Here is a 21,843-nt window from a genome sequence, read left to right as displayed (position 1 = left end):
GCCCAGTGTCACCATCCGTGATCTCAGCCCAATCAAACCCTGACCCTCTCTCTGGCTCCAGACTCGGCCTCCCACCCCACCGCAATTCTGAAAAGGCAGAGGCCTGCCCTCTTTCCACTAGGCCTGCTTCCACTGTTTCCCTTACCCTCGTAGGCTCTGCCCACTTCCTGCAGTCTTGGGGGTTTTCTGCTTCCATTGAAGGAGAGGGAACACTCTACGAGTGGTCCCCGTTCCAGCCCACGATTCGCCACATTGCAGCCTTCTGGAAAACGATCTCCCCATCAGTAAAGGAGGAATAATTATGGTCCCCAATGTTCTGCTGCTCTCCAAGACAAACCCTGCCGTTTTATACTGGCTCCCATCCCGAGTCAACTTCTGGGATTGCCCTCTGAGAATTCTACCCCATCGTTCATATTCTGTAGAATCATTCTGTTGCAGAAACCAGTACTCAAGAAACCGAGCACTACACTCAGAGAGTTGGAGAACTCAGGTTTATTTCGCCAGCGGGCTCAGTGGAGTTAACACTCCAAACTCTGAGCCCTGAACAAAGGGGTTATGGAGTTTTTGTACACGAACAGGCATGATTAAGCACGTTTGCTGGGGTTGGGCAATTGCAAAGAGCAGGACAAGGGTGAGATAAGCTCCAGACCCTAGTATTGTGAGTGCCCACTTTCTGAGACCTACGTGATTCAGACTTTGCAAGGAGCAAGCTGAGTTACAGAGGCAGAAGGAGCAGGAGGGTATGTAAATTTTTAACTCTTCAATTCCACCCATTAAAACAAAACTTCCATCAGCCCCACATTCTCCATGTGTTACTGTCCATTTGCTTCTCTTTTTAGAAAAATCCACCTATGCTTGCTGCCTCCGTGAGTTCTTCTATTCCCTTTGTTTTATAAGAACATACATTGAATAATCCCCTGGAGAAGGGAATGGCAACCCACTCCAAGTATTCTTGCCTGATGAATCCCAGGAACAGAGAAGCTTTGATTTTTAGTAATTATTGATAGGTATATTCTTTTTAAATTGTTATTTATTTATTTATTCTTGGCTGCACTGGGTCTTCCTTACTGCACAGGGATTTTCTCTAGCTGTAGGTGAAAGGTTGTTGCTGAAGAATGAAAGACACCGGGATTCTTGGCCTCCGGAGGAGAAAAACTCAACCCAGGGCCAGAGACGAGGCTTGATCGCTCAGAGCTTTTGTGTGATAAAGTTTTATTAAAGTATAAAAGACATAGAGAAAGCTTCCGACAGAGACATCAGAAAGGGGCAGAAAGAGTGCCCCCTGCTAGTCTTTGCTGCTGCTGCTGCTGCTGCTAAGTTGCTTTAGTCGTGTCCAACTCTGTGCGACCCCATGGACTGCAGCCTACCAGGCTCCTCCGTCCATGGGATTTTCCGGGCAACAGTACTGGAGTAGGGTGCCATTGCCTTCTCCCCTGCTAGTCTTTAGCTGGATGTTATACAGCTACTAGCAGTCTGCTAATTAAATAAAGAAAAATGTCTCAAAACTCAGAGAATGGCACCAGGTGAGTCATCCCAGGCCATAAACCGATGGACCTGAATCTTGAAGAAAGGCAGATTACCATACAATATTTCATTAACATAGATTAGGAGAACAGTGTGTAACATACTGTTTGTCAAGTTGGTTCTGAGCTTAAATCTAAGCCTTTAGGCCGAACCGACTTGAAGATAGTACATTAACATAGCTTAAGACAAACATTTCCATAAGAAAAATGCACTGGTTAGCTCAAGGTTTGAGAACAGTTAAGTTCAGGTGGAGCCAGGTGTCACGTTGGCAACACAGAATTTTAAGAGAAACCGCTTTTTAAATTTGTATAGAGAAGGGGGAAATGGCACTAGTTTGTTTCCTCCTGCTGCTTAAGAGAGAGAGAAAAAATGTCCAACACTTGCAGCCTATTTCCTCCGTTTGGAGACCCCTGGCCTTCCTGCTTGTTACCCTCTCATAGGGAGCGGGGACTTCTCTCTAGTTGTGGTGCATGGACTTCTCATTGCAGTGGCTTCTCTTTTTGCAGAGCACAGGCTCAGTAGTGGCACACAGGCTTAGTTGCCCCGAGGCATGTGGAATCTTCCTGGACCCAGGGATTGAACCTGTGTCCCCTGCATCGGCAGGTGGATTCTTAACCACTGGGCTAGCAGGAAGTCCCTTCTATTCCCTCTGGAACATACTCTAAACAGGCTCTTACCTGCCACCCTATGAGAGCTGTTCAGTTATTCCAAGTCTCCAAACCAGTCCCTCCCCACTGTCTCTCACCTACCAGCTCAGCCTGACTCTTCTTGAGGATGAAAGTGAAAGTCGCACAGTCATGTCTGACTCTTTTTGACACCATGGACTATACATCCATGGAATTCTCCTGGCCAGAATACTGGAGGGGACAGCCATTCCCTTCTCCAGGGGATCTTCCCAACCCAGGGATTGAACCCGGATCTCCTGCATTGCAGGTGGATTCTTTACCAGCTGAGCTACCAGGGAATTAACAGGACAAAATGCAAACTTCCTAGAAGGGCCTTCTAGGCCCAATTAAACTTCCAGAGCCAATAATGAAATAGTGATTACCTTATGTCAAGCACTTACCACATGCAAGCAACTGTTCCATATCCTTTTTTAACTGTATGATTCCATGTATTTTGTTTTTTTAATGTGTTTCTTTTACTATTATTAATATTTGACTTTGTCAGGTTGTTTCCTGCCCTTTTGACATATTAACTCATTTATTCCTCACAACAGCCCTAGAAGGGAAATGTGTTAGCAATATCTCCATTTTATAGATGCCGCAACTTAAGCACAGAAAGGTTAAGGTGAAGGAGGAAATAGAACAGGCTCCGTCTTGAAAGAAGAACTCTATCTTGGGCTGGACGGTGGACTTTGAGCTATATGCCCAGTATCTATGGAAACAACATACCAACTGGAAAGCCAGACGCCCCGGATGGAAGAGCCCCAGCTCGTACCTAGACTCTCCTTCACCTAAAAGAATATCCTAATTGTCAGGAGAAAAAAATCTCCTGGGTTCTGTGTGGTCTCAAAAATTTGAAGTGACGGACGTTAAAGCCCTCAGCGTGTCACAGCTCTCAGACAGGCCGTGTTATAGCTCTTGGACAGATCAGTGTTACAGCTCTGTGTTACAGCTCAGTTTTATTTAGAAAATAACTGGAAAATACATCCTCGAGGCATGAGGGCATGTTGACTCAAAGAGAGAGAGAACGAGTGTGTGCGGTGGGGAGAGAGAGACCCCCAGCCCTTTGGCTCCTCTTTTTATATATTTTTTCCTCCCCCATGGGCCTGCCCTATGTAAATTGGGCTAGCCAGGAGTGTTGTTTATTCCACCTGAAGTCCTCACTCCGGTCTTCAGACGCCATTCTGGACTCCTTTTCCCTATTCTAACTACCTAACATTCTCCTCCTCAAGAGATGGGATGTTGGGAATTCTTTGGGAATAGGGGCATCGAGGCCACTCCGGCTACTTCCTGCTGAACTGGGATGGCGAGGGGTATTGGGCCTCCCCCTCTTGCTAGTCTCAGGCCTCAGAGTCCTTATAGCGGTGTCCATCTAAGGGTGACTTGTATTTTCCATGGTTGGCTGTAGTTTTATATATCCTTGTGAACTGGTACTACATGTTGTAGCTTGTTGACCTGGGCAGAGACAAAACAGGTTAGACGATTGATAGTACACGGAACAATCATAAGCAGCATCAATATGGCATAACAAGGACTAGTAGGGGCATTAACCAACTCCAAATTTCCATCGCCAGGATGGCTCAAGTCCTTCCTTGTTCAGGGATCAGAAGATCTATTGCCTGTCTGTTTTGGAGTACAACCCCTGCCAAGCTGTGTTGGCTCTTTAGAGCTGTCCTGAGAAATCTTACCCCCAGAAACTAGATTTTGAGGGTGTTCATTAGAATGACACTCATTTTTAGTTCTGAATAGGTATCTGAGATCTCCCAGAGGCTCATAGGTATATTGAATGTCCTCTTCTGTTTTCTTCCACGGCTTGACTCATAAGTAGTGAATCTAGGAGTCATGTCCTGGTACCTTGACTGCTGTGGGGATAGAAAATATTACAGGGTAGGGGCCCTTTCTTGTGGGCTTGAGTTGAGCCTTTGTGGACCCATCCTTCCAGACTTTAATTAGTACTTGAGTTCCTGGAGCATATAGTGGTGACTCCTTAGAATCTTTTGGGTCCTGGTTCACACCCCACGAGCATATATCCTGTTGGAATTGCCCAATGGCCATGGTATAAGACTGGAGGGTCTGAACCTCTGGATCTAGGAAGAGGTCACTGACATAAACAAAAGATCTCCCACATAGCATCTCATAAGGACTAAGACCAACCTGTTCCTAAGGGGTGATACCAGTGTGGGGGAGACCTATTGGTAAAGCCTCCTTCCATCCCATGGATGTCTCCTGGGTTATCTTTTTTTATCGCCGATTTTAAGAACTGGTTGGCTCTTTCTACTTTTCCTGAAGACTGAGGTCTCCAAGTACAATGGAGATAATAAGTTAATGCCCAATGCTTTAGAGACCCCTTAGGTGACCTTAGAAATAAATGATGTCCTGTTGTCACTTTGTAATGACCTGGCAGACCAAATCTCGGAGTGATTTCATGGAGCAGCTTTTTTACCACCTCCTCAGCCCTCTCAGTCCAGGTGGGAAAGCCTTCAATCCATCCTGTGAATGTATCTATCATGACTAATAGGTATTTATACCCTTGAGAAACTGGCATCTGGGTGAAGTCCATCTGCGAGTCCTCTCCTGGGTAGGCCCCATGTCTTTGGACGGGCTGGCCAGCTGGGGTCTTCGAGCTCCTTTTGTTTAATTGACAAGTGGGACAAGAGGAGACCACTTGCTTTGTAGTTGTTTGGAGGCCTGTTCCTCTGAAGGACCTTTCTAGTAATCTTTGGAGGGCCTTTTCCCCTAAATGAGTGGTGGCGTGTCAGGAGTTAACCAACTTCCAGTGGAGGTTCCCAGACAGAAAAAGGAGTCCCCCTTTAGGGAACCACCCCATATGATCTTCTTGAAAGCCCTCGCTTTTAGCTTTAAGAGTCTCACCTTCAGTATATGAAAGAGTTTCTGGCAAATTAGTCTGTGGAACTAAGGTGGCCACCCCTATTAGGTCATTGTTCTGTAATGCTACACTCTTAGCTGCCTGATCCGCTGCGTGGTTCCCTCATGCCACTTTCGTGCTCCCTTTTTGGTGTCCTTTACAATGGGAGACTGAAACCTCAGTGGGCAGATGGGCTGCCTCCAAGAGTCTAAGAATTTGATCACCATATTTGATTGGGGACCCTCGGGTAGTACTTGACAGTGGCCCCTTTCTTTCCAAATAGCAGCATGTGCAGGTAGCACCAGAAAGGCATACTTGGAGTCAGTGTAAATGGCTCCTCTTTTTCCTTTTCCCAGCTCTAAGGCTCAAGTCAGGGCTATGAGCTCAGCTAATTGGGCTGAAGTACCTGGTGGCAGAGGTTTAGCCTCTATGGTCTCAAAACTAGAGACTACTCATACCCGGCTCTTCTTTTTCCATCCAAGACAAAGCTGCTTCCATCAGTGTACCCGATTTCCTCGGGATTGGTCAAAGGATCTTCTGACAATCCCTCTCCGGGTTTTGTCCAGTGGGCCAAGGTTTCTAGGCAAGAGTGAAAGGGGAGAGAGCCCTCGGGGGTAGGGAGGAGGGTGGCTGGGTTAAGAACCTCACAAGGGGATATAGTGAGGCCTGGATTTTCCATCAGCACTGCTTGATATCTGAGGATTCTTTGATCAGACATCCATACTGACCTCTCCCATTTAGGAGTTGTTTCACTTCAGTTGTTTCACTTGGTGGCTGGTAAAAATAGTTTGCCCCCAAATGAGAGTTTTAAAGAATCTTCTATCAGGATTGCAATAGCGGCAAGATTTCGAAGGCAGGGGGGCCAGCCTCGGGGGGTTGGGTAGAGCCTCTTGGATAAGTAAGCTACAGGCTGGATCTCAAATCCCAACCTTTGAGTTAACACTCCCAAGGCTATTCCCTCTCTTTCATGAACATAAAGTTGGGATGCTTTTTCTGGGTCTGGCAACCTCAAGGCAGGTGCCTAAGTTAAGCTTTGTTTTAGTGTAGCCTCTGCCTTCTTTTGAGGAGTTTCCCACATCAGTGGGATTGAATCATCCCGTCCCTTTGAGCTGGGCATTTAGACCATAGTTGGGTATCCAGACTCTACAATATCCAGTTAGCCCCAGGAAAGCTCGCAATTGTTTTCGAGTCGTGGGGGAGGGCAACTGGAGGATTCCTTGTACCCGATCAGAGGACAGCCTCCTGGACCCGTGTGTAATCTGAACTCCCAGGTAAGTGACCTTTGTCTTGACCATCTGTGCCTTAGCAAGGGAGACTTTATATGCCCTCTCTGCCAAAAAGTTTAGAACCTGAATTGCATGTTGTTGGGCATTTTTCTCATCTGGAGAACAGATTAGTTGGTCATCTACATATTGTAATATTTTCCTATTAGGTCCCAGGTTCAGATCTAGGAGATCTCGGCTAAGAGCCTGTCCAAACAGGTGGGGGCTATCTCTAAACCCCTGAGGTAATACTGTCCAAGTCATCTGTTGGTGTTTTTCTCCTGGGGCCTCCCACTTGAAGGCAAAAAGGTATTGGGATTCTTTAGCCAGTGGTGTGCAAAAAAATGCATCTTTGAGACCCAAGACTGTAAACTGCTTGGCACTGGGTGGGATTTCTCCCAAGATTACATAGGGAGGGTACTGTGGGATGGAGGGGGACTACAGCTTCATTTATGATCCGGAGATCTTGAACCATGCGCCAGGTTCCGTCCTTCTTCTTTACTGAGAGGTAAAGAAGGGTGTTACAGGGCGAAGTGGTGGGTATCAATAGCCCACAAGCAAGGAATTTATTTATTAAAGGCTGTAGTCCCTCCCAAGCCTCTCTTCTGAGGGGATATTGTTCCCGGTTGGGAAACAATAGGATCTCAGAGGACAATGATGACCAGTTCAGCTTGGTGGGCTCATCCAGGAATCCCCTGGTCCCACACCTGGGGGTTAATTTTGTCCTCTCATAGTTTTTGGTCCCTCCCTATTGAAGGTGTAATGGGTTCTTCAGTAGTAACCAGGAGCTGTAGGGCTCTAGGGGCTGAAAAGCTTCCCATCACAAGGGTGGTCCCCAGTTTAGTGTGTATATCTCTTCCCAGTAAGGGAGTAGGGCACTCAGGGACCACCAGAAACTGATGGGAAAATATTTGTCCATCCCAGCAACAAAGAAGAGCTCGGGTGAATCTTTTAGTAGTTGTTTTTCCTGTAGCACCCAAAATGGTACAGGTTTGGGAGGAGAAGCCTCCGGAGTAGGAAATCAGGATAAAGTAGGTAACCCTGTGTCAACCAAGAAATCTCAGGCCTACCTGCCACATCCAGTTGCACCCTTGGCTCCAGCCCCATGATGGTTATCTGTGAGAGGTGGGCTGGCTGGAGCGGGCCTTTTCAGTCCTGTTGAACCATCCTGAGGGAAGGCTTGGCACTTGACCTTGAGGCTCTTGGGTCCCAAGGACAGAGTGCTGCCCAGTCTCCCAGTTGATGGCATTTGTAGCAAGCCATTATAGGAGACTTGTCAAGGTTTGGATACTCTTTGGCCCAATGTCCTGCCTGTCTACAGATTAAGCATTTGTCTCATGCCTTGTCCTTGAAGGACTCAGGGTTTGCCATAGGACTTCTCTGGAGGGCGGCCAACATCTGGGCATGCCTTGTCTCTTTCCTTTCATCCCTCTCCTGGGCCTTGGCCTCCTTCTCCTGTTCTCTGTTATAAAAGGAATTGGTGGCTGTCTTGACCATCTCATCTAAAGAGGAAGCAGGGTTCTGTTGCTGTAGCTGTTGTAGCTTTATTCTGATATCTGATGCACATTGGGACAGGAATTTGTCCTTTAAAATCACCTGTCCCTCGTAAGAGTCTAAGTCCAGATTGGTAAACTTTTGGAAGGTCTCTTTTAGTCTTTCCAGAAAGGCAATGGTGTTTCATTGGGCTCCTGAGTTATTGCTGAGACTGGGCACAGTCCCACAAGTAATAGGCTTCCTTCTATTTCCATGGGTGAACTCCCTTAGGGAAGTCTTTCTGAAGCTTATCTTACCCAGTACTGTTGCAACCTGAGAGCCAGGCGTCCCCGGGTCAGGGTATAGATCCCCAGGCAGGCTGAGGCGTGACAGCCTCCTGGAGATTGAATCCCTGGGCAGGTCAAGGCAGGTCGGCCTCCCAAGAATTGGGTCCCTGGGCAGATCAAGGCATGATGACCTCCTGGGACCCCTGGACTGGTGGATCCCCAAGCATGTTGGCGCATGACAACCTTTCGAGAACAAGATCCCTAGGCAGGTCAAGGCAGGTTGAGCTCCTGGAACCCCCAGACTGGAGTTGGGTGTCCCCAAGGTCTCCAGCATGACCAGTGCTGGGTAGGATTAAGGGGTTGTAATTTTAACTCATTACCAGTTCGTTCACCACAGATGCGAATAGATATCATGATGTAAAGCAATCCAAGCCTGTGCCTGAGACTGGGAAACAGTGAAACAGTCATAAACCTTATCCTCTTACTGCTCTGAGGGATTTAAGTCATTGATTTCTTCCCCTAGTCCTCCATTAGAACAGGTTAGGTTATCTCCCTAAGGCAACTGTCTCCCTAGCCTCATGGCTAGGGTTAGCTCAAGACCCTCCTACTTGGACAAGGTTATGTATCTGGAAGGGAAAGGGAAAAATATTAATGGCACAAAAATTGACTGATGATAAAAAAAAAAAAAATAAGAAATTCTACAGGATTTGGATGGGGATGACTTGCCCCCTCCTCCGTACTGGATGATGACACGCCCACCACCCAGTGCTCCACCAGGAACAGAGGCCACCTTAATGCCCGATCCAGGGCCAGGTGAAGTTCCTGCACCAGCCGCTGCTCCTCTGTCAACTCTCCTGGAGATAGTAGAGCTGCCATTTTGGCAGGCTCCGGTCCCAATGATGGTGACCTCTGGTCAACGCCCCCAGGACTCCACCTCAGCCGGACCTCCTAGACTGTATCCACCTCTCCCGGTGAGTACTGATGGGAAAGGGGAAGAAAACACAGGAATTAGACAGAGGCTGCACTCCGCCAAGGAACAGAGGGAAAGAACCCCACTACAGATGCCCCTCAGAGAGCTACAACAGCCTCCGGTTCAGGACGCATGTGGGCACTACCATCTGCCCCCATAGCCTATTATTACCAGCCATTTTCCTCTACGGATATATTAAACTGACAGAGACACACTCCATCGTAATCAGAGGAGCCACAAGCCATGATTAGGCTAATGGAGACTCTTTTTCAAACCCACCTGTCATCCTACATGGGATGACATAATCCAACTACTAGTCTTCCTTTTCAGCACTGAGGAAAGACACAGGATCCTAACTGAGGCCAGAAAATGGTTAAGAGAAATGGCACCATAAGCATCCCAGAGCGTACTGCAAACCTCCAATGGTGGGCAGAACTAGCCACCCCCGATAAGAGGGAGGCCCAACTGGGACTGTAACACAGAAGAAGGGAGGGGCCACCCGAAGAGATATTGGGTGGCTATTTTCCAAAGTCTTATGAGGGGGGCCCAAAAACCTATGAGTATGGCAAAACCCTCTGAAGTGATTCAAAGGGAAAGTCAATCACCCTCCGAGTTCTACGAAAGACTGTGCGAAGCCTATATACTTTATACGCCAATAGATCCAGAGGCTGCTGGGTCTCAGATGGTGATAAATGCAGCCTTTGTATCGCAAGCCTACCCCGAAAATGTCAGATGGGGGGACACCAAGTGACTCATGAATTTTTATACATCCCTGAATGCCCAGTACCTTTGTTGGGAAGAGACTTGCTGTCTAAATTGGGGGCACAAGTGACCTTTCCCCTCACGAAAGACCCACTCTTCAAGTGGGCTCAACCACCTATTTACTCTTCCTCTCAGTAACCCCTCAAGATGAATGGAGGTTGCACAATATCCCGGAAGGGAAACCGAATGGGCTAAACAGTCGAGAGGGAGAGTTAACTCAACAATTCCCTGAGTCTGAGTGGAAGATAACACCCCCAGGCTTGCAAAACAAGTCCCACTGGTAATAGAACTCAAACCCGGTACAATTATGTCAGCACCCGCCGTGGGCCTGCCAAACCTTGCGAAGCTGTTTACTCTTCACGTGACTGAAAAGGACAAGGTGGCTATGAGAGTGTTGTCCCAGACTATGGGGACATGGGACAGACTCGTGGCTTATCTCCCGAAACGGCTGGACAACGTTGCCACTGGGTGGCTGGGATGCTTACGGGCAGTTGCTGCAGTTGCCTTACTGGTTTGGGAGGCAACCAAGCTGACTTTGGGCCAAGATTTGATCGCAAAAGTCCTACATGAGGTCAATACTCTCCTGCGAGGGGACCCCCATAAATGGCTGTTGACATCCCGGATTATTCAATACCAGGGACTGCTATGTGAAAACCTCCATGTTACTATTGAGCCTCGTCAGGCCCTGAATCCGGCCACTCTCCTTCCTGTGGGAGAAGGTGGACCCTCACATGATTGCAAGGAAATATGCCAGCAGACCTGACTTGAGAGACCAGCTAATCCCGGACCCAGATTTGATCCTGTACACCAACGGCGCCAGCCTGGTGAAACAAGGACAACAATTGTCGGGATATGCAGTAGTCATGGAAGAAACCGTCGTTGAGGCTAGCTCTCTGCCATCACACTGGTCTGCTCAACGGGCCAAACTATATGCTCTAATCCAGACCCTCAGCTGTCAAAAGGTAAGGAGACAAACATTTACTCAGACTCCAGGTATGCTTTTGCCACACCACATGTAACAGGGATCTGTATAAAGAGAGAGGCCTTTTGACAGCTAGTGAAAAGATATTAAAAACAAGGAAGAACTTCTGACCCTATTAGATGCTGTCTGGGAACCAGAAAGGGCTGTAGTCATACACCGCCAAGGACATCAATAAGAGGATACCCCTCGGGCTCAGGGAAACAGACTGGCAGATAAGACCACTAAACAAGCAGCTGAGGGCTTGGGGGTGACAAGTGAAGCCCCTATTAAAGCTCTCCTATTGGCGGAGCTGCCTGAGCTAACACTGGGCTCTCCAAAATACACTGAAGCCCAAAACCAAGTAGCCAAAGCAGAAGGGGCCATCAAGACTGAAAAGGGATGGTGGGAATTGCCAAGTGGCAAATTATTGGTACCGGAGGATCTGGCACCCACTCTGGTAAGCCAAACACACCAAGCGACCCACCTAGGCCACGATAAACTGGAAAAGCTAATTCAAAAATATTTCTTGATTCCCCGCCTCTCTTCCCTATGTAGGACAGAATCTCAGAATTGCACTGCCTGCTCACAGGTCAATGCTGCCTGTCGGCACAGACAAAAACCTCCGGGAGTTCAGCTAAAAGGCAGGCTGCCCTTTGAACACCTGGAAGTGGACTTCACTGAAATGAAACCTCACAGACCCTACCATTACCTGCTGGTCACGGTATGTACGTTCTCAGGATGGGTAGAAGCTTTTCCTACCCGGACTGAAAGAGCCTCAGAAGTAGCCCGGTTCCTGCTTAGGGAGATAGTTCCTAGATTTGGATTTCCTACCAGCATCGTATCGGACAATGGCCTGGCTTTTGTAGCTGATTTAGTACAACAAGGAAGCAAAACTTTTAGTGGAAATTACCTACAGCATATAAGCCCCAGAGTTCTGGGATGGTGGAAGGAACCAACCAGACTCTTAAAGAGACACTCTCCAAGTGGATCATAGAGACTGACTGCTCCTGGATGGACTTGTTTCCGATGGCTCTGCTCAGACTCAGGATGACCCCATAGTCCCTTGGCTCTTCTCTGTACGAAACTGTGTATGGGAGGCCCCTCCCATAATAAAACAGGTGTCAACAAATTTGCCTCAGGAAGGGGAGATTTTTGGCTCCAAAATCACTGCGGATGGTGACTGCAGCCATGAAATTAAAAGACACTCCTTGGAAGGAAAGTTATGACCAACCTAGATAGCATATTCAAAAGCAGAGACATTACTTTGCCAACAAAGGTCCATCTAGTCAAGGCTATGGTTTTTCCTGTGGTCATGTATGGATGTGAGAGTTGAACTGTGAAGAAGGCTGAGCACCGAAGAATTGATGCTTTTGAACTGTGGTGTTGGAGAAGACTCTTGAGAGTCCCTTGGACTGCAAGGAGATCCAACCAGTCCATTCTGAAGGAGATCAGCCCTGGGATTTCTTTGGAGGGAATGATGCTAAAGCTGAAACTCCAGTACTTTGGCCACCTCATGCAAAGAGTTGACCCATTGGAAAAGACTCTGATGCTGGGAGGGATTGGGGGCAGAAGGAGAAGGGGATGACAGAGGATGAGATGGCTGGATGGCATCACCGACTCAATGGACGTGAGTCTGAGTGAACTCCAGGAGTTGGTGATGGACAGGGAGGCCTGGCGTGCTGCGCTTCATGGGGTCATGAAGAGTCAGACACAACTGAGCGACTGAACTGAACTGAAGGGGAGACGAGATTTCACAGCAGGTGGAACAACTGGGTAAGGTAATAAATCAGGTAGCTAAGTTTGTACAAAAAAAGGTGCTGTTCCCCCTTGGGGAACAGATTCACGAATTTGTGCCCTAGGATCAGGTGTGGGTCAAGGACTGGAAACACGACTCCTTGGCCCACGTCCATATACTGTTGTAACCACCTCTACTGCAGTTAAAGTTGCACGTGTCACTCCCTTGGATCCACCACATGAGGATGAAGAGAACATACCATACAGACCCAGAAAACTCTGAGTGGACTGCGCAGAGGGACCCCACTGACCCTCGAGATACTAAGATCATCCTTAAGAAGAAGAAGGAAAAGAAGATTCCAGACGAGCCCCTTCAGGATGAAGCCACATAATCAACTCCTGCCGCTCGGCCTCATCAACGTGATTTTGAGTTTAACTTCCGTTTCAACTCAGGACAATGTTTTCATCTCACAGGCACATTCCTACACGGACTTCAACAACACCTCCAACTGCCGGGTATGTGGGGCTATGCCTCTGTCTGTGATGGATGGATTCCTTGGTGGGTGTCACCACTCCACCAAGGAGATTTTAAACCACTCTGCTCTTTTCTGGGACAACAAAAAGAGACTTTCCTTTCTCTTGTCAATCATAATCTCTCCCTGCTCTCTTGATGTAAGCCAGATCTACAGTCAATAGACTCGGGTCATGGGGTTACATTTGATATAAACACCAGTTTCATAGAAGTAACAAAAGCCTATCCTTTATATTTAAAGAACAAAAAGGAGAAAAGCTCCCTGACCACCAAGGGAGGACAGGCCTCTAGGTATGTTGAACAATTCTACCAAGTCGGGGATGAATATTTCTGGATGACCCCAGAAAAGGGTCAATTAATTACTCCTGCCACTATATGCTGGGAACAAAAAGAACAAAGGGTAGGGTTTGGGGACTGTCCATTATACCCAAAAGAACTAAAATACATGGGGCATCTATCCCCCAGTGTAAATGAACATTTGAGGTCACATACCACCCCAACCAGTCCATCCATTGGCCAGGCTCTGATTGGCAATATAACCCTGGAATCCACTGGGTGGCACCCAGTGGAACCCAATGGCTTTGTGGACCTAACCTTTGTCCTTGGTTATCAACCGGCTAGGTAGGCCGCTGCACACTGGGATTCGCTTTTGCCCATGGCAGCATAAAGCCTAACCTACAACAAGCCCCGGTAAATCTACCTGGTTTATGTGCTAGGTGGACAAGGTCTGTGTTTCAGTGGTATGAGTATATTGCTGCCGTATTCGTACCTTCTCTAGGGACAACAGAGATTACGATTAAAGTAGAAGCCTTGACTAATTTCACAAAACAGGCCCTCCTAGATGGTGCTAAAGCCATCAAAGTCTTAAATGAAGAACAAATCCAAATAAGAAAAGTGGTAATTCAAAGTAGAATGGCTTTGGACATGCTCACAGCTGCTCAAGGAGGGACCTGTACTGTAATTAAGGTTGAATGTTATGTATATATTCCTGGTTTATCTGGCAATGTATCAGCTGCTTTAGATGACATGAAAAACCAGGTAAAAGCAATGTCAAATGAAAACATTCCTTTCTGGACTTCAGTCCTATCTTGGGTGAAGGGTGATTGGTGGAAAACTTACTATGTTTACCATTGTTATAGTTGCCTTGATAGTTCTGCTTTGTGGACCCTGCATTTTACAATGAATTATGAACTTTGTAACCCAAAGGTTGGTGTCATTCTCCCAAATTAGCGGCCAGAGAGCTAGGGTGCAATATATCCCTATGAGTGATGCTCATACTATGAGATAAAAGCATCAAGGCGGGGAGTGAAGGAGGAAACAGACAGAACAGGCTCCATCTTGAAAGCAGGACTCCATCTTGGGCAGGACTGTGGACTTTGAGCTATACCCCAGTATCTATGGAAACGGCGTACCAACTGGAAAACCAGACCCCCCCGGGTGGAAGAGCCCCAGGGCTCGTACCTAGACTCTCTGTCACCTAAAAGAATACCCTAATTATCTGTGTAACTGGATAGAATCATAAATTCTATTATGCTTATTGGGGTATGACCACAGGCCTATTGATAATTGTCCACTGTTAACTACCTAGGCTTAAGGCATACGAATCAGGGTTAACTTTGATTATATCTTTCTTTTCCTTTGTTCAGACTAGTTTCAGAGAATTGGGGAAGGTGGGTTTGAGCACGTACACTTAGGGTATATAAGGTTTTCACAAAAACTGGTCGGGGTCCTTGACTAAGAGGAGACTCTGCCTTGGGCCCGCCGGTGTAATAAACTGCACTCCACCATCTGCATTGTCCTTCTGAGTGAGTCTGTTTCCCAGAACACCTGGCTACAACAAAGGAACTTACCCAAGGTTGCACAGCTTGTAAGTGATAGAGGCAGAATGTCGCAGCACTGCCTGTGACTCCAGACTGGGAGCACCTCAAAAATGGGCACTGTGCTTCAACCATATGGCTCCTTCATGCCTATCACAGGGTGTAGTGTTAGGGGCCCACCCAGATCTCCCTGTGCTTATGTTGAATTTTATCCTAAGTGAGTTGCAAAACCAGAAAGGAATTTTTTTTTTTTTTTTGGCCTCACCACATGGCATGCGGTGGTTAAAGATCCACCTGCCAATGCAGAGGACACAGGTTAGCCCTGGTCCCAGGAGACCTCACATGCCAAGGGGCAACTAAGCCCATGTGCCCCAACTACTGAGCCTGTACTCTAGAGCCCACTCACTGCAACTCCTAAAGCCCCAGACACTCTAGAGCCCGTGGTCTGCAGCAAGAGAAGCCACTACAATAAGAGGGCCTGCTTGCTGCAACTAGAGAGAAGCCTGCACACAGCAAAGAAGACTCAGAACAGCCAAAAGCAAATAAACAAACTTATCTTTTAAAAAAAAAAAAAAGAATAAGAAGGAACCCAAGTCATCAGGCTCCTTCTAAACTGTGATGCAAGGCCCCAATCCTTGCTCCCATCTACTTGAACCAAAGACAGAGCCACCTGGGCTGGCAGTCATCCTCACCGAGGGCGAGCACAGCTGTGAGTCACGCATAGCAGACTGTGTTTGTTGAGTCTGTAGCTCTCTGGGAGGTGGTTAGGGAAAGCCAGGCTATTTGTTATAGTTGTTGCTTCTTCCCACTATCGTTAAAGAGAGCGGTGGACTTTCCCAGTGGCTAAGATGGTAAAGTCCATCCTTAAGGAGATCAGTCCTGAGTGTTGATTGAAAAGACTGATGTTGAAGCTGAAACTCCAATACTTTGGCCACCTGATGAGAAGAACTGACTCATTTGAAAAGACCCTGATGTTGGGAAAGATTGAAGGCAGGGGTGAAGGGGACGACAGAGGATGAGGTGGTTGGATGGCATCACCAACTCAATGGACATGAGTTTGAGTAAACTCTGGGAGTTGGTGATGGGCAGGGAGTCCTGGCGTGCTGCAGTTCATGGGGTTGCAAAGAGTCAGACACAACTAAGTGACTGAACTGAACTGAAGATGGTAAAGAATCCACCGGCAATGCAGGAGATGAAGGTTTGATCCCTGGGTTGGAACGATTCCCTGGAGGAGGAAATGGCAAGCCTCTCCAGTATTCTTGCCTGCAGAATCCCATGGACAGAGGAACCTGGCGGGCTACAGTCCATGGGGTTGCAGAGTCAGACACAACTGAGCGACTAAGCATGCATGCATGTTCTGAGGCATGCAAAGGTAGAAGGGGCTCTAATAACATGAAGGTATTCTCTCTCCATGCAGACTACAGTTTAAATTGGCTGATTGTGGTGACTTGGGGGCTCACAGAGAAGCAGCGATACAAAGGGCCCTGAGGAGGCAGTTATAGCAAGAAACGGACCATTTCTCCACATCCTTGAGAGAATGCCAAGGTCTAACTGATCTCAGGTGACCTCAAGCCAGCAGCAGCTTGAAGCAGGGTTTCAGTCCCCAGCCACAGATTAAGTTTGGGCTGCAACTGTGAGAGCGCTGAATCTCAGCCACTAGACCAGTGGTCAGTGACACAGGCCCTGGCCCTTCAACTTTGCACAAAAGACAGAAAGACTTTCTGTCTTCCCACAAAGACAGAAAGTAGTTAAACAAGTGAAGTGCTTATTAGGAAGAAAAAGAATACAGTACGTGTGAGTAGACACATGGGCGGACTCAGAAAGAGAGTCAGGGGATTTGAATCACTTTTATGAGGCATTTCTTTCACTGATTTGCCTGGATCTGAGTCCGTATTTGATGTATCTCAGGTCCTCACATGTGCACACAAGCACTTCTTAGCCAAGATAAACTCCAGCAAAGAGGCCTACGGGTAGACTTTTGACCACCAAGGAGTTTTCTAGTCAAGAAGTTCTCCTTGACTTCAAGAGTGAGAAATATGTGGTCTTGAGACATCTCTGGTGGTCCAGTAGCTAAGACTCTGTGCTCCCAATACAGGGTGCCCAGGTTTGATTCCTAGTCAGGGGACTAGATCCCACATGCCACAGTGAAGACAGAGGAAGGTCCCATGTGCCACTTAAGAACTACAGCAGATGGGTGAACCTCGAGGACATGATGCTCAGTGAAATAACTGTCACAGAAAGGCAAATATTACTGCATCATTCCAGTTCTATGAGCAATTTAGAGTAGTCAGATCCATAAAGAAAAGATGGTAGAATATTGGTTGCCAAGAGCTGGGGCAGGGGGCCAAGGAGGAATGAGGTGTTAGTGTTTCAGGGAGACAGAATTTCAGTTTTATGACATGAGGATCTCTGGAGATGGATGGTGGGGATGGTGGCAAAACATTCTAAACGGATTTAATACCACTGAGCTACCCAGGTGGCACTAGTGGTAAAGAACCCACCTGCCAATGCAGGAGATGTAAGAAATATAGGTTTAATCCCTGGACTGGGAAGATCCTCTGAAGGAGCGTATGACAACCCACTCCAGTATTTTTGCCTGGAGAATCCTTTGGACACAGAAGCCTGGCAGACTACAGTCCATAAGGTTGCAAAGAGTTGAACACAACTGAAGTGACTTAGCACATACCATACATTTAAAATTAGTTAAAAAAAAATAAACAAAAAAAAATAAAATAAAATTAGTTAAGATGGGGACTTCCCTAGTGGTCCAGTGGCTAAGACTCTGCACTCCCAATGCAGAGAGGGCCCAGGTTCAATCCCTGGTCAGGGAACTAGATCCCGCATATGTGTGTGCAGGCATGCTCAGTTGTGTTCAACTCTTTCGGACCCCATGGATTGTAGCCTGCCAGTCTCCTCTGTCCATGGAATTTTTCAGGCTGGAATACAAGAGTAGGTTGCCATTTCCTACTCCAGGGGATCTTCCCTACCCAGAGATCAAACTAGTGTCTCCTGCATTGGCAGGTAGATTCTTTACCAGCTACACCACCTGGGAAGTTCCCACCTGCTGCAGTTAAAAAAGATCGTGCATGCTGCAACTAAAGATCTCACATGCAGGGACTTCCCTGGTGGGCCAATGGATAAGACTCTGAGCTCCCAATTCGGAGGGGCCCGGGTTCAATCCCTGGTCAGGAAACTAGATCCCACATGCTATGACTAAGACCTGGCACAGTCAAATAAATAAATATTAAAAAAAAAAAATCTCACATGCCAGGACTAAGACCTAATGCAGGCAAGTAAATAAACAATTTTTAAATAAATAAATAAGGGTAGTTAAGATAGTCAGTTTTATGTTGTAAGTATTTTTGCCACAGTCTAAAAAATGAAAAGGAAAAACAAAAGAGCTGTATCAGGGGAAATCTTTGTCATTACTTGCACGTGGAGCTGCCTGGAGATAAAAAGACCAGACACCTACTACATTTTTGAGAGAAATTATGAACTTGGCCTTCAAAGGATCATGACTCTCTGGTACACTCCCTGGGGAGTTTCCTGGCAGTCCTAGGACTTGTGGTTTTCACTGTGGGCCCCAGAAACTAAGAGCCTGCAAGACTCAAGGTGAGGTCAAAAAAAGAAAACAATGCCCCAGGGTTATGCCATGAGGCCCTTAAAACCATCCCAGTAGGAAATGGAATGAGAAAGCTTCAGAAGTAGCGATGGGGAACAGAGGGCTGCAAGGAGCCTCCCAGAGAACAGAGCCAAGGGCCAGGGACAAAGACCTTACTCATAGCAATGTAGGAGTCTTCACAAGTCCTGCTTAACTAAACATTTGAATTGCTAAATTCAGTGACTTCTGTGTGTTTCCACTGAGGTTTTGGGTTCACTGTGACTTTAACATTTATTTTGCATGTAGATTGGAAATTTTTGTCTTTTTTTTTCAAGTCTGAGTCACCAGCCACAAGAAACCAGTCTGGAGTTCAAAGGACAGTTCGGACAGGATGCTGTGAACAGATGACTCATTAAGCTATGACCTCAGAGGGGATGCTCTGCATCTGAGAAGGAGGGTGTGCTTGTTGTCTGACACGGAGTAGAGTGGCACTAGTCCTTCCGGTTCTGCCTGGCTACAAAAGTGCCTTCAGATCTTTCAGCACCAACATTTTTACAAGACAAAGAAACCCTCCTCTTGCTAATACTGCCTGCCTCTCATATCACAACTTTTTAAATTGTAATTGAAGATGAAGGGAAAAGGCAGCTTTTATGGAGTTTCTGCTGGGTCCCAGGCACTGTTTGTGAATTGCCTCACCTAGACTATTTCATTTAAGGTTATGGGAGTAACCTGTTTTCCGGTTTGGGGAGTTGAGTGTCAGAGAAACTGAGTATCTGGCGGGGCACGTGTTCATGAAAAAGCTAGAGGGGAAACGTAGAGAGAGTGTTTTGTGGGGGGGTTTTGTTTGTTTGTTTGTTTCTTTTTTTTTAATTTTTTTGGTGGTACCAGGTCTTTAGTTGCAGCATGCAGTATTTTTTTTTTTTTTTTTTTGCTTATTGTTGTTGCTGTTGTTCAGTCACTCTCAGTGATGCCATGGACTGCAGCACAGCAAGCTTCCCTGTCCTCCACCATCTCCTGGAGCTTGCTGAAACTCATGTCCCTTGAGTTGGTGATGCCATCCAACCATCTCACCCTCTGTTGTCCCCTTCTCCTCCTGCCTTCAATCTTTCCTAGTATCAGGTTTTCCAGTGAGTCATCTATTTGCATCAAGTGGTCAAAGTACTCAAGCTGAAGCTTCAGTATCAGTCCTTCCAATGGAATATTCAGGGTTGATTTCCTTTAGGATTGACTGGTTTGATCTTCTTCCTGTCCAAGGGACTCTTAAGAGTCTTCTCCCGCACCACAGCTCAAAATGAATTCTTAGTTGCTGACATGTGGGATCTAGCTCGCTGACCAGGGATGGAACCCGGGCCCTCTGAATTGGGAGTGCTGCGGCTTAGCCACTGGATCACCAGAAAGTCCCAGGGAGTGTTTATTTTAAAATTACGTGGCTTAGGGCCAGGATCCTCCTCAGAGCCAACCTCACCTCCTTATTGCGCAAAGTGTACACCACCGGGTTCAGCAGCGGCGTCACCACCGTGTAGAACACAGCCACCAGGCGGTCCTGGTCTGGGTTCCCTCCGGACTCGGGCCTCAGGTAGATGATGGAGGCGCAGCCAAAATGCACGATGACCACGGTGAGGTGGGCAGCGCAGGTGGAGAAGGCTTTGCTCCGGCCAGCGGCCGAGGGGATCCTCAGGAGGGCGGCCACGATGAAGGCGTAGGAGAGAAGGATAAGGAGGAAGGAGATTAGTACCACGAGGATACTCAGGAAGAAGATGGCCAGCGCTTTGCTGGCACTTTCCGCACAACTGAGCTTCAGGACGGGGGCGATGTCGCAGAAGAAGTGCTCCACCCGGTTGCTGCGGCAGAAGCGCGAGGAGAAGATGAGGCTCGTCTCGACGGAGGCCACCGAGAAGCCGGAGCAGAAAACCAGGGCTCCCAGACAGAGGCAAACTGTGGGTCTCATGATCACCGAGTAGCGCAGAGGGTGGCAGATGGCCACGTAGCGGTCGTAACCCATCAGAGTGAGGAGGAAGCAGTGACTGCATCCCAGGCCCAGGAAGAAGAACATCTGAGCCCGACAGCCAGAGATGGAGATGGCCTGGTTCTCCATCCACAGACGAGCCAGCATGTTGGGGATGGTGACCAGAGTGTAGCAGGTCTCGGAGAGGGACAGAGCCGCCAGGAAGCGGTACATGGGCGCGTGCAGGGTCCGGTCCGCATGGATGACGGTGATGATGGTGACGCTGCCGCTGAGGGTAACCAGGTATGTGAGGAAGAACAGTGCAAAGAGGGTGGTCCTCAGGTCTGGGAGGTTGGAGAAACCCACCAGCAAAAACTCTGTCACCAGCCAGGTGGCATTTTCCTGCTGCTTCTCAGGAACCTGGGAGGAGAAAGCAGAGGAAATGGAATAGGACAATACAGTAAGGCTCCACTAAACATCATGTGCAGTGAGAAAGGATAATCATCCCTGTTTTACAAAAAAAAAACGGAAAGAGGGACAGAAATGAGGCCATTGTGGGACCACCCTGGTAGTCCAGTAGTTAAGAATCCGCCTTGCAATGTAGGGGACACAGTTGTCATCACTGGTTGGGAAAATAAGATCCCATATGCTGGGCAGCAGCTAAGCCCATAAGTGGTGCAAGGCAACTTCTGAGCCCCAGAACTCTGGAGTCCCAGCGACACAACTACAGAGCCGGCAGACAGCAACTACAGAGCCCCCACACAGCAACGAAGATCCCACATGCTGCAACTAAGATCCAATGCAGTCAAATAAATAAATAGTAAAAATAAATAAACAAGAAACGAGGTCATGGTTTTCCTAATATCACACATCTAGCAGCTCTACAATAGACAAGAAAATCATAGGTGTGGAAATAACTTGGATGCCCATTAACAGATGAATGAAAAAGGAAGACTGGTATATATACACATCGGAATATGATTCAGAGATGAGAAAGAAGGAAATGTTGCCATTTGACAATATGAATGGACTTTGAGGACATAATGCTAAGTGTGATATCAGATAGAGAAAGAAAAACACTGTATGACCTCACTTATTTGTAGAACATAAAAGTCAAACTTTAAAAAAAAAATACATATATATATAGGTGGGAGTTAGGGATAAATAGTAAAATGGTCATTACCAGGGCCTGGGAGGTGGGTAGGGAATTGGAGAGATGATGTTTAAGTATACAAACTTGCAACTATCAGGAAATAAGTCCTAGAGATCTAATGCATGGCATAGTGAATATAGACCAGTTTATATTATAAACATCGAAGTTGCTAAGAGACTAGATCTTAATTGTTGTTCAGTTGCGAAGTCGTGTCTGACTCTTTTGTGACTCTTTGGAGTGTAGCCCTCCAGGTTCCTCTGTCCATGGGATTTCCCAGGCAAGAATACTGCA

General features: G+C 47.3%; 1 protein-coding gene and 1 pseudogene across 2 annotated transcripts in view; one reads left to right on the top strand and one right to left on the bottom strand.

Annotated features, from left to right (window-relative positions):
- The first annotated feature begins 449 nt into the window (after nt 1-449).
- On the top strand, nt 450-19,978 carry LOC147368238 (endogenous retrovirus group PABLB member 1 Env polyprotein-like; annotated as a pseudogene). The gene has a single exon (XR_015166596.1). The product of XR_015166596.1 is annotated as an endogenous retrovirus group PABLB member 1 Env polyprotein-like (transcript).
- The window catches only part of LOC147368237 (olfactory receptor 10T2-like), a 13,104-nt gene continuing 9,812 nt past the window's right edge, over nt 18,552-21,843 (bottom strand). Inside the window, exons 2-3 of the mRNA XM_086413538.1 lie at nt 19,881-20,819; nt 18,552-18,578 (exon numbers count right to left, since the gene is read on the bottom strand). Of these exons, the coding sequence (XP_086269664.1) occupies nt 18,552-18,578; nt 19,881-20,819 (966 nt within the window). The remainder of the gene's footprint in view (nt 18,579-19,880; nt 20,820-21,843) is intronic.

This window comes from Bos grunniens, chromosome 7, assembly GCF_055505025.1.
Source record: "Bos grunniens cultivar Pamir isolate PY7600 chromosome 7, Bosgru_T2T1.0, whole genome shotgun sequence".
Lineage (NCBI taxonomy): Eukaryota > Metazoa > Chordata > Mammalia > Artiodactyla > Bovidae > Bos > Bos grunniens.
The sequence above is the reverse complement of the archived record's forward strand: the minus strand, read 5'-3'. Positions and strand labels throughout refer to the sequence as shown.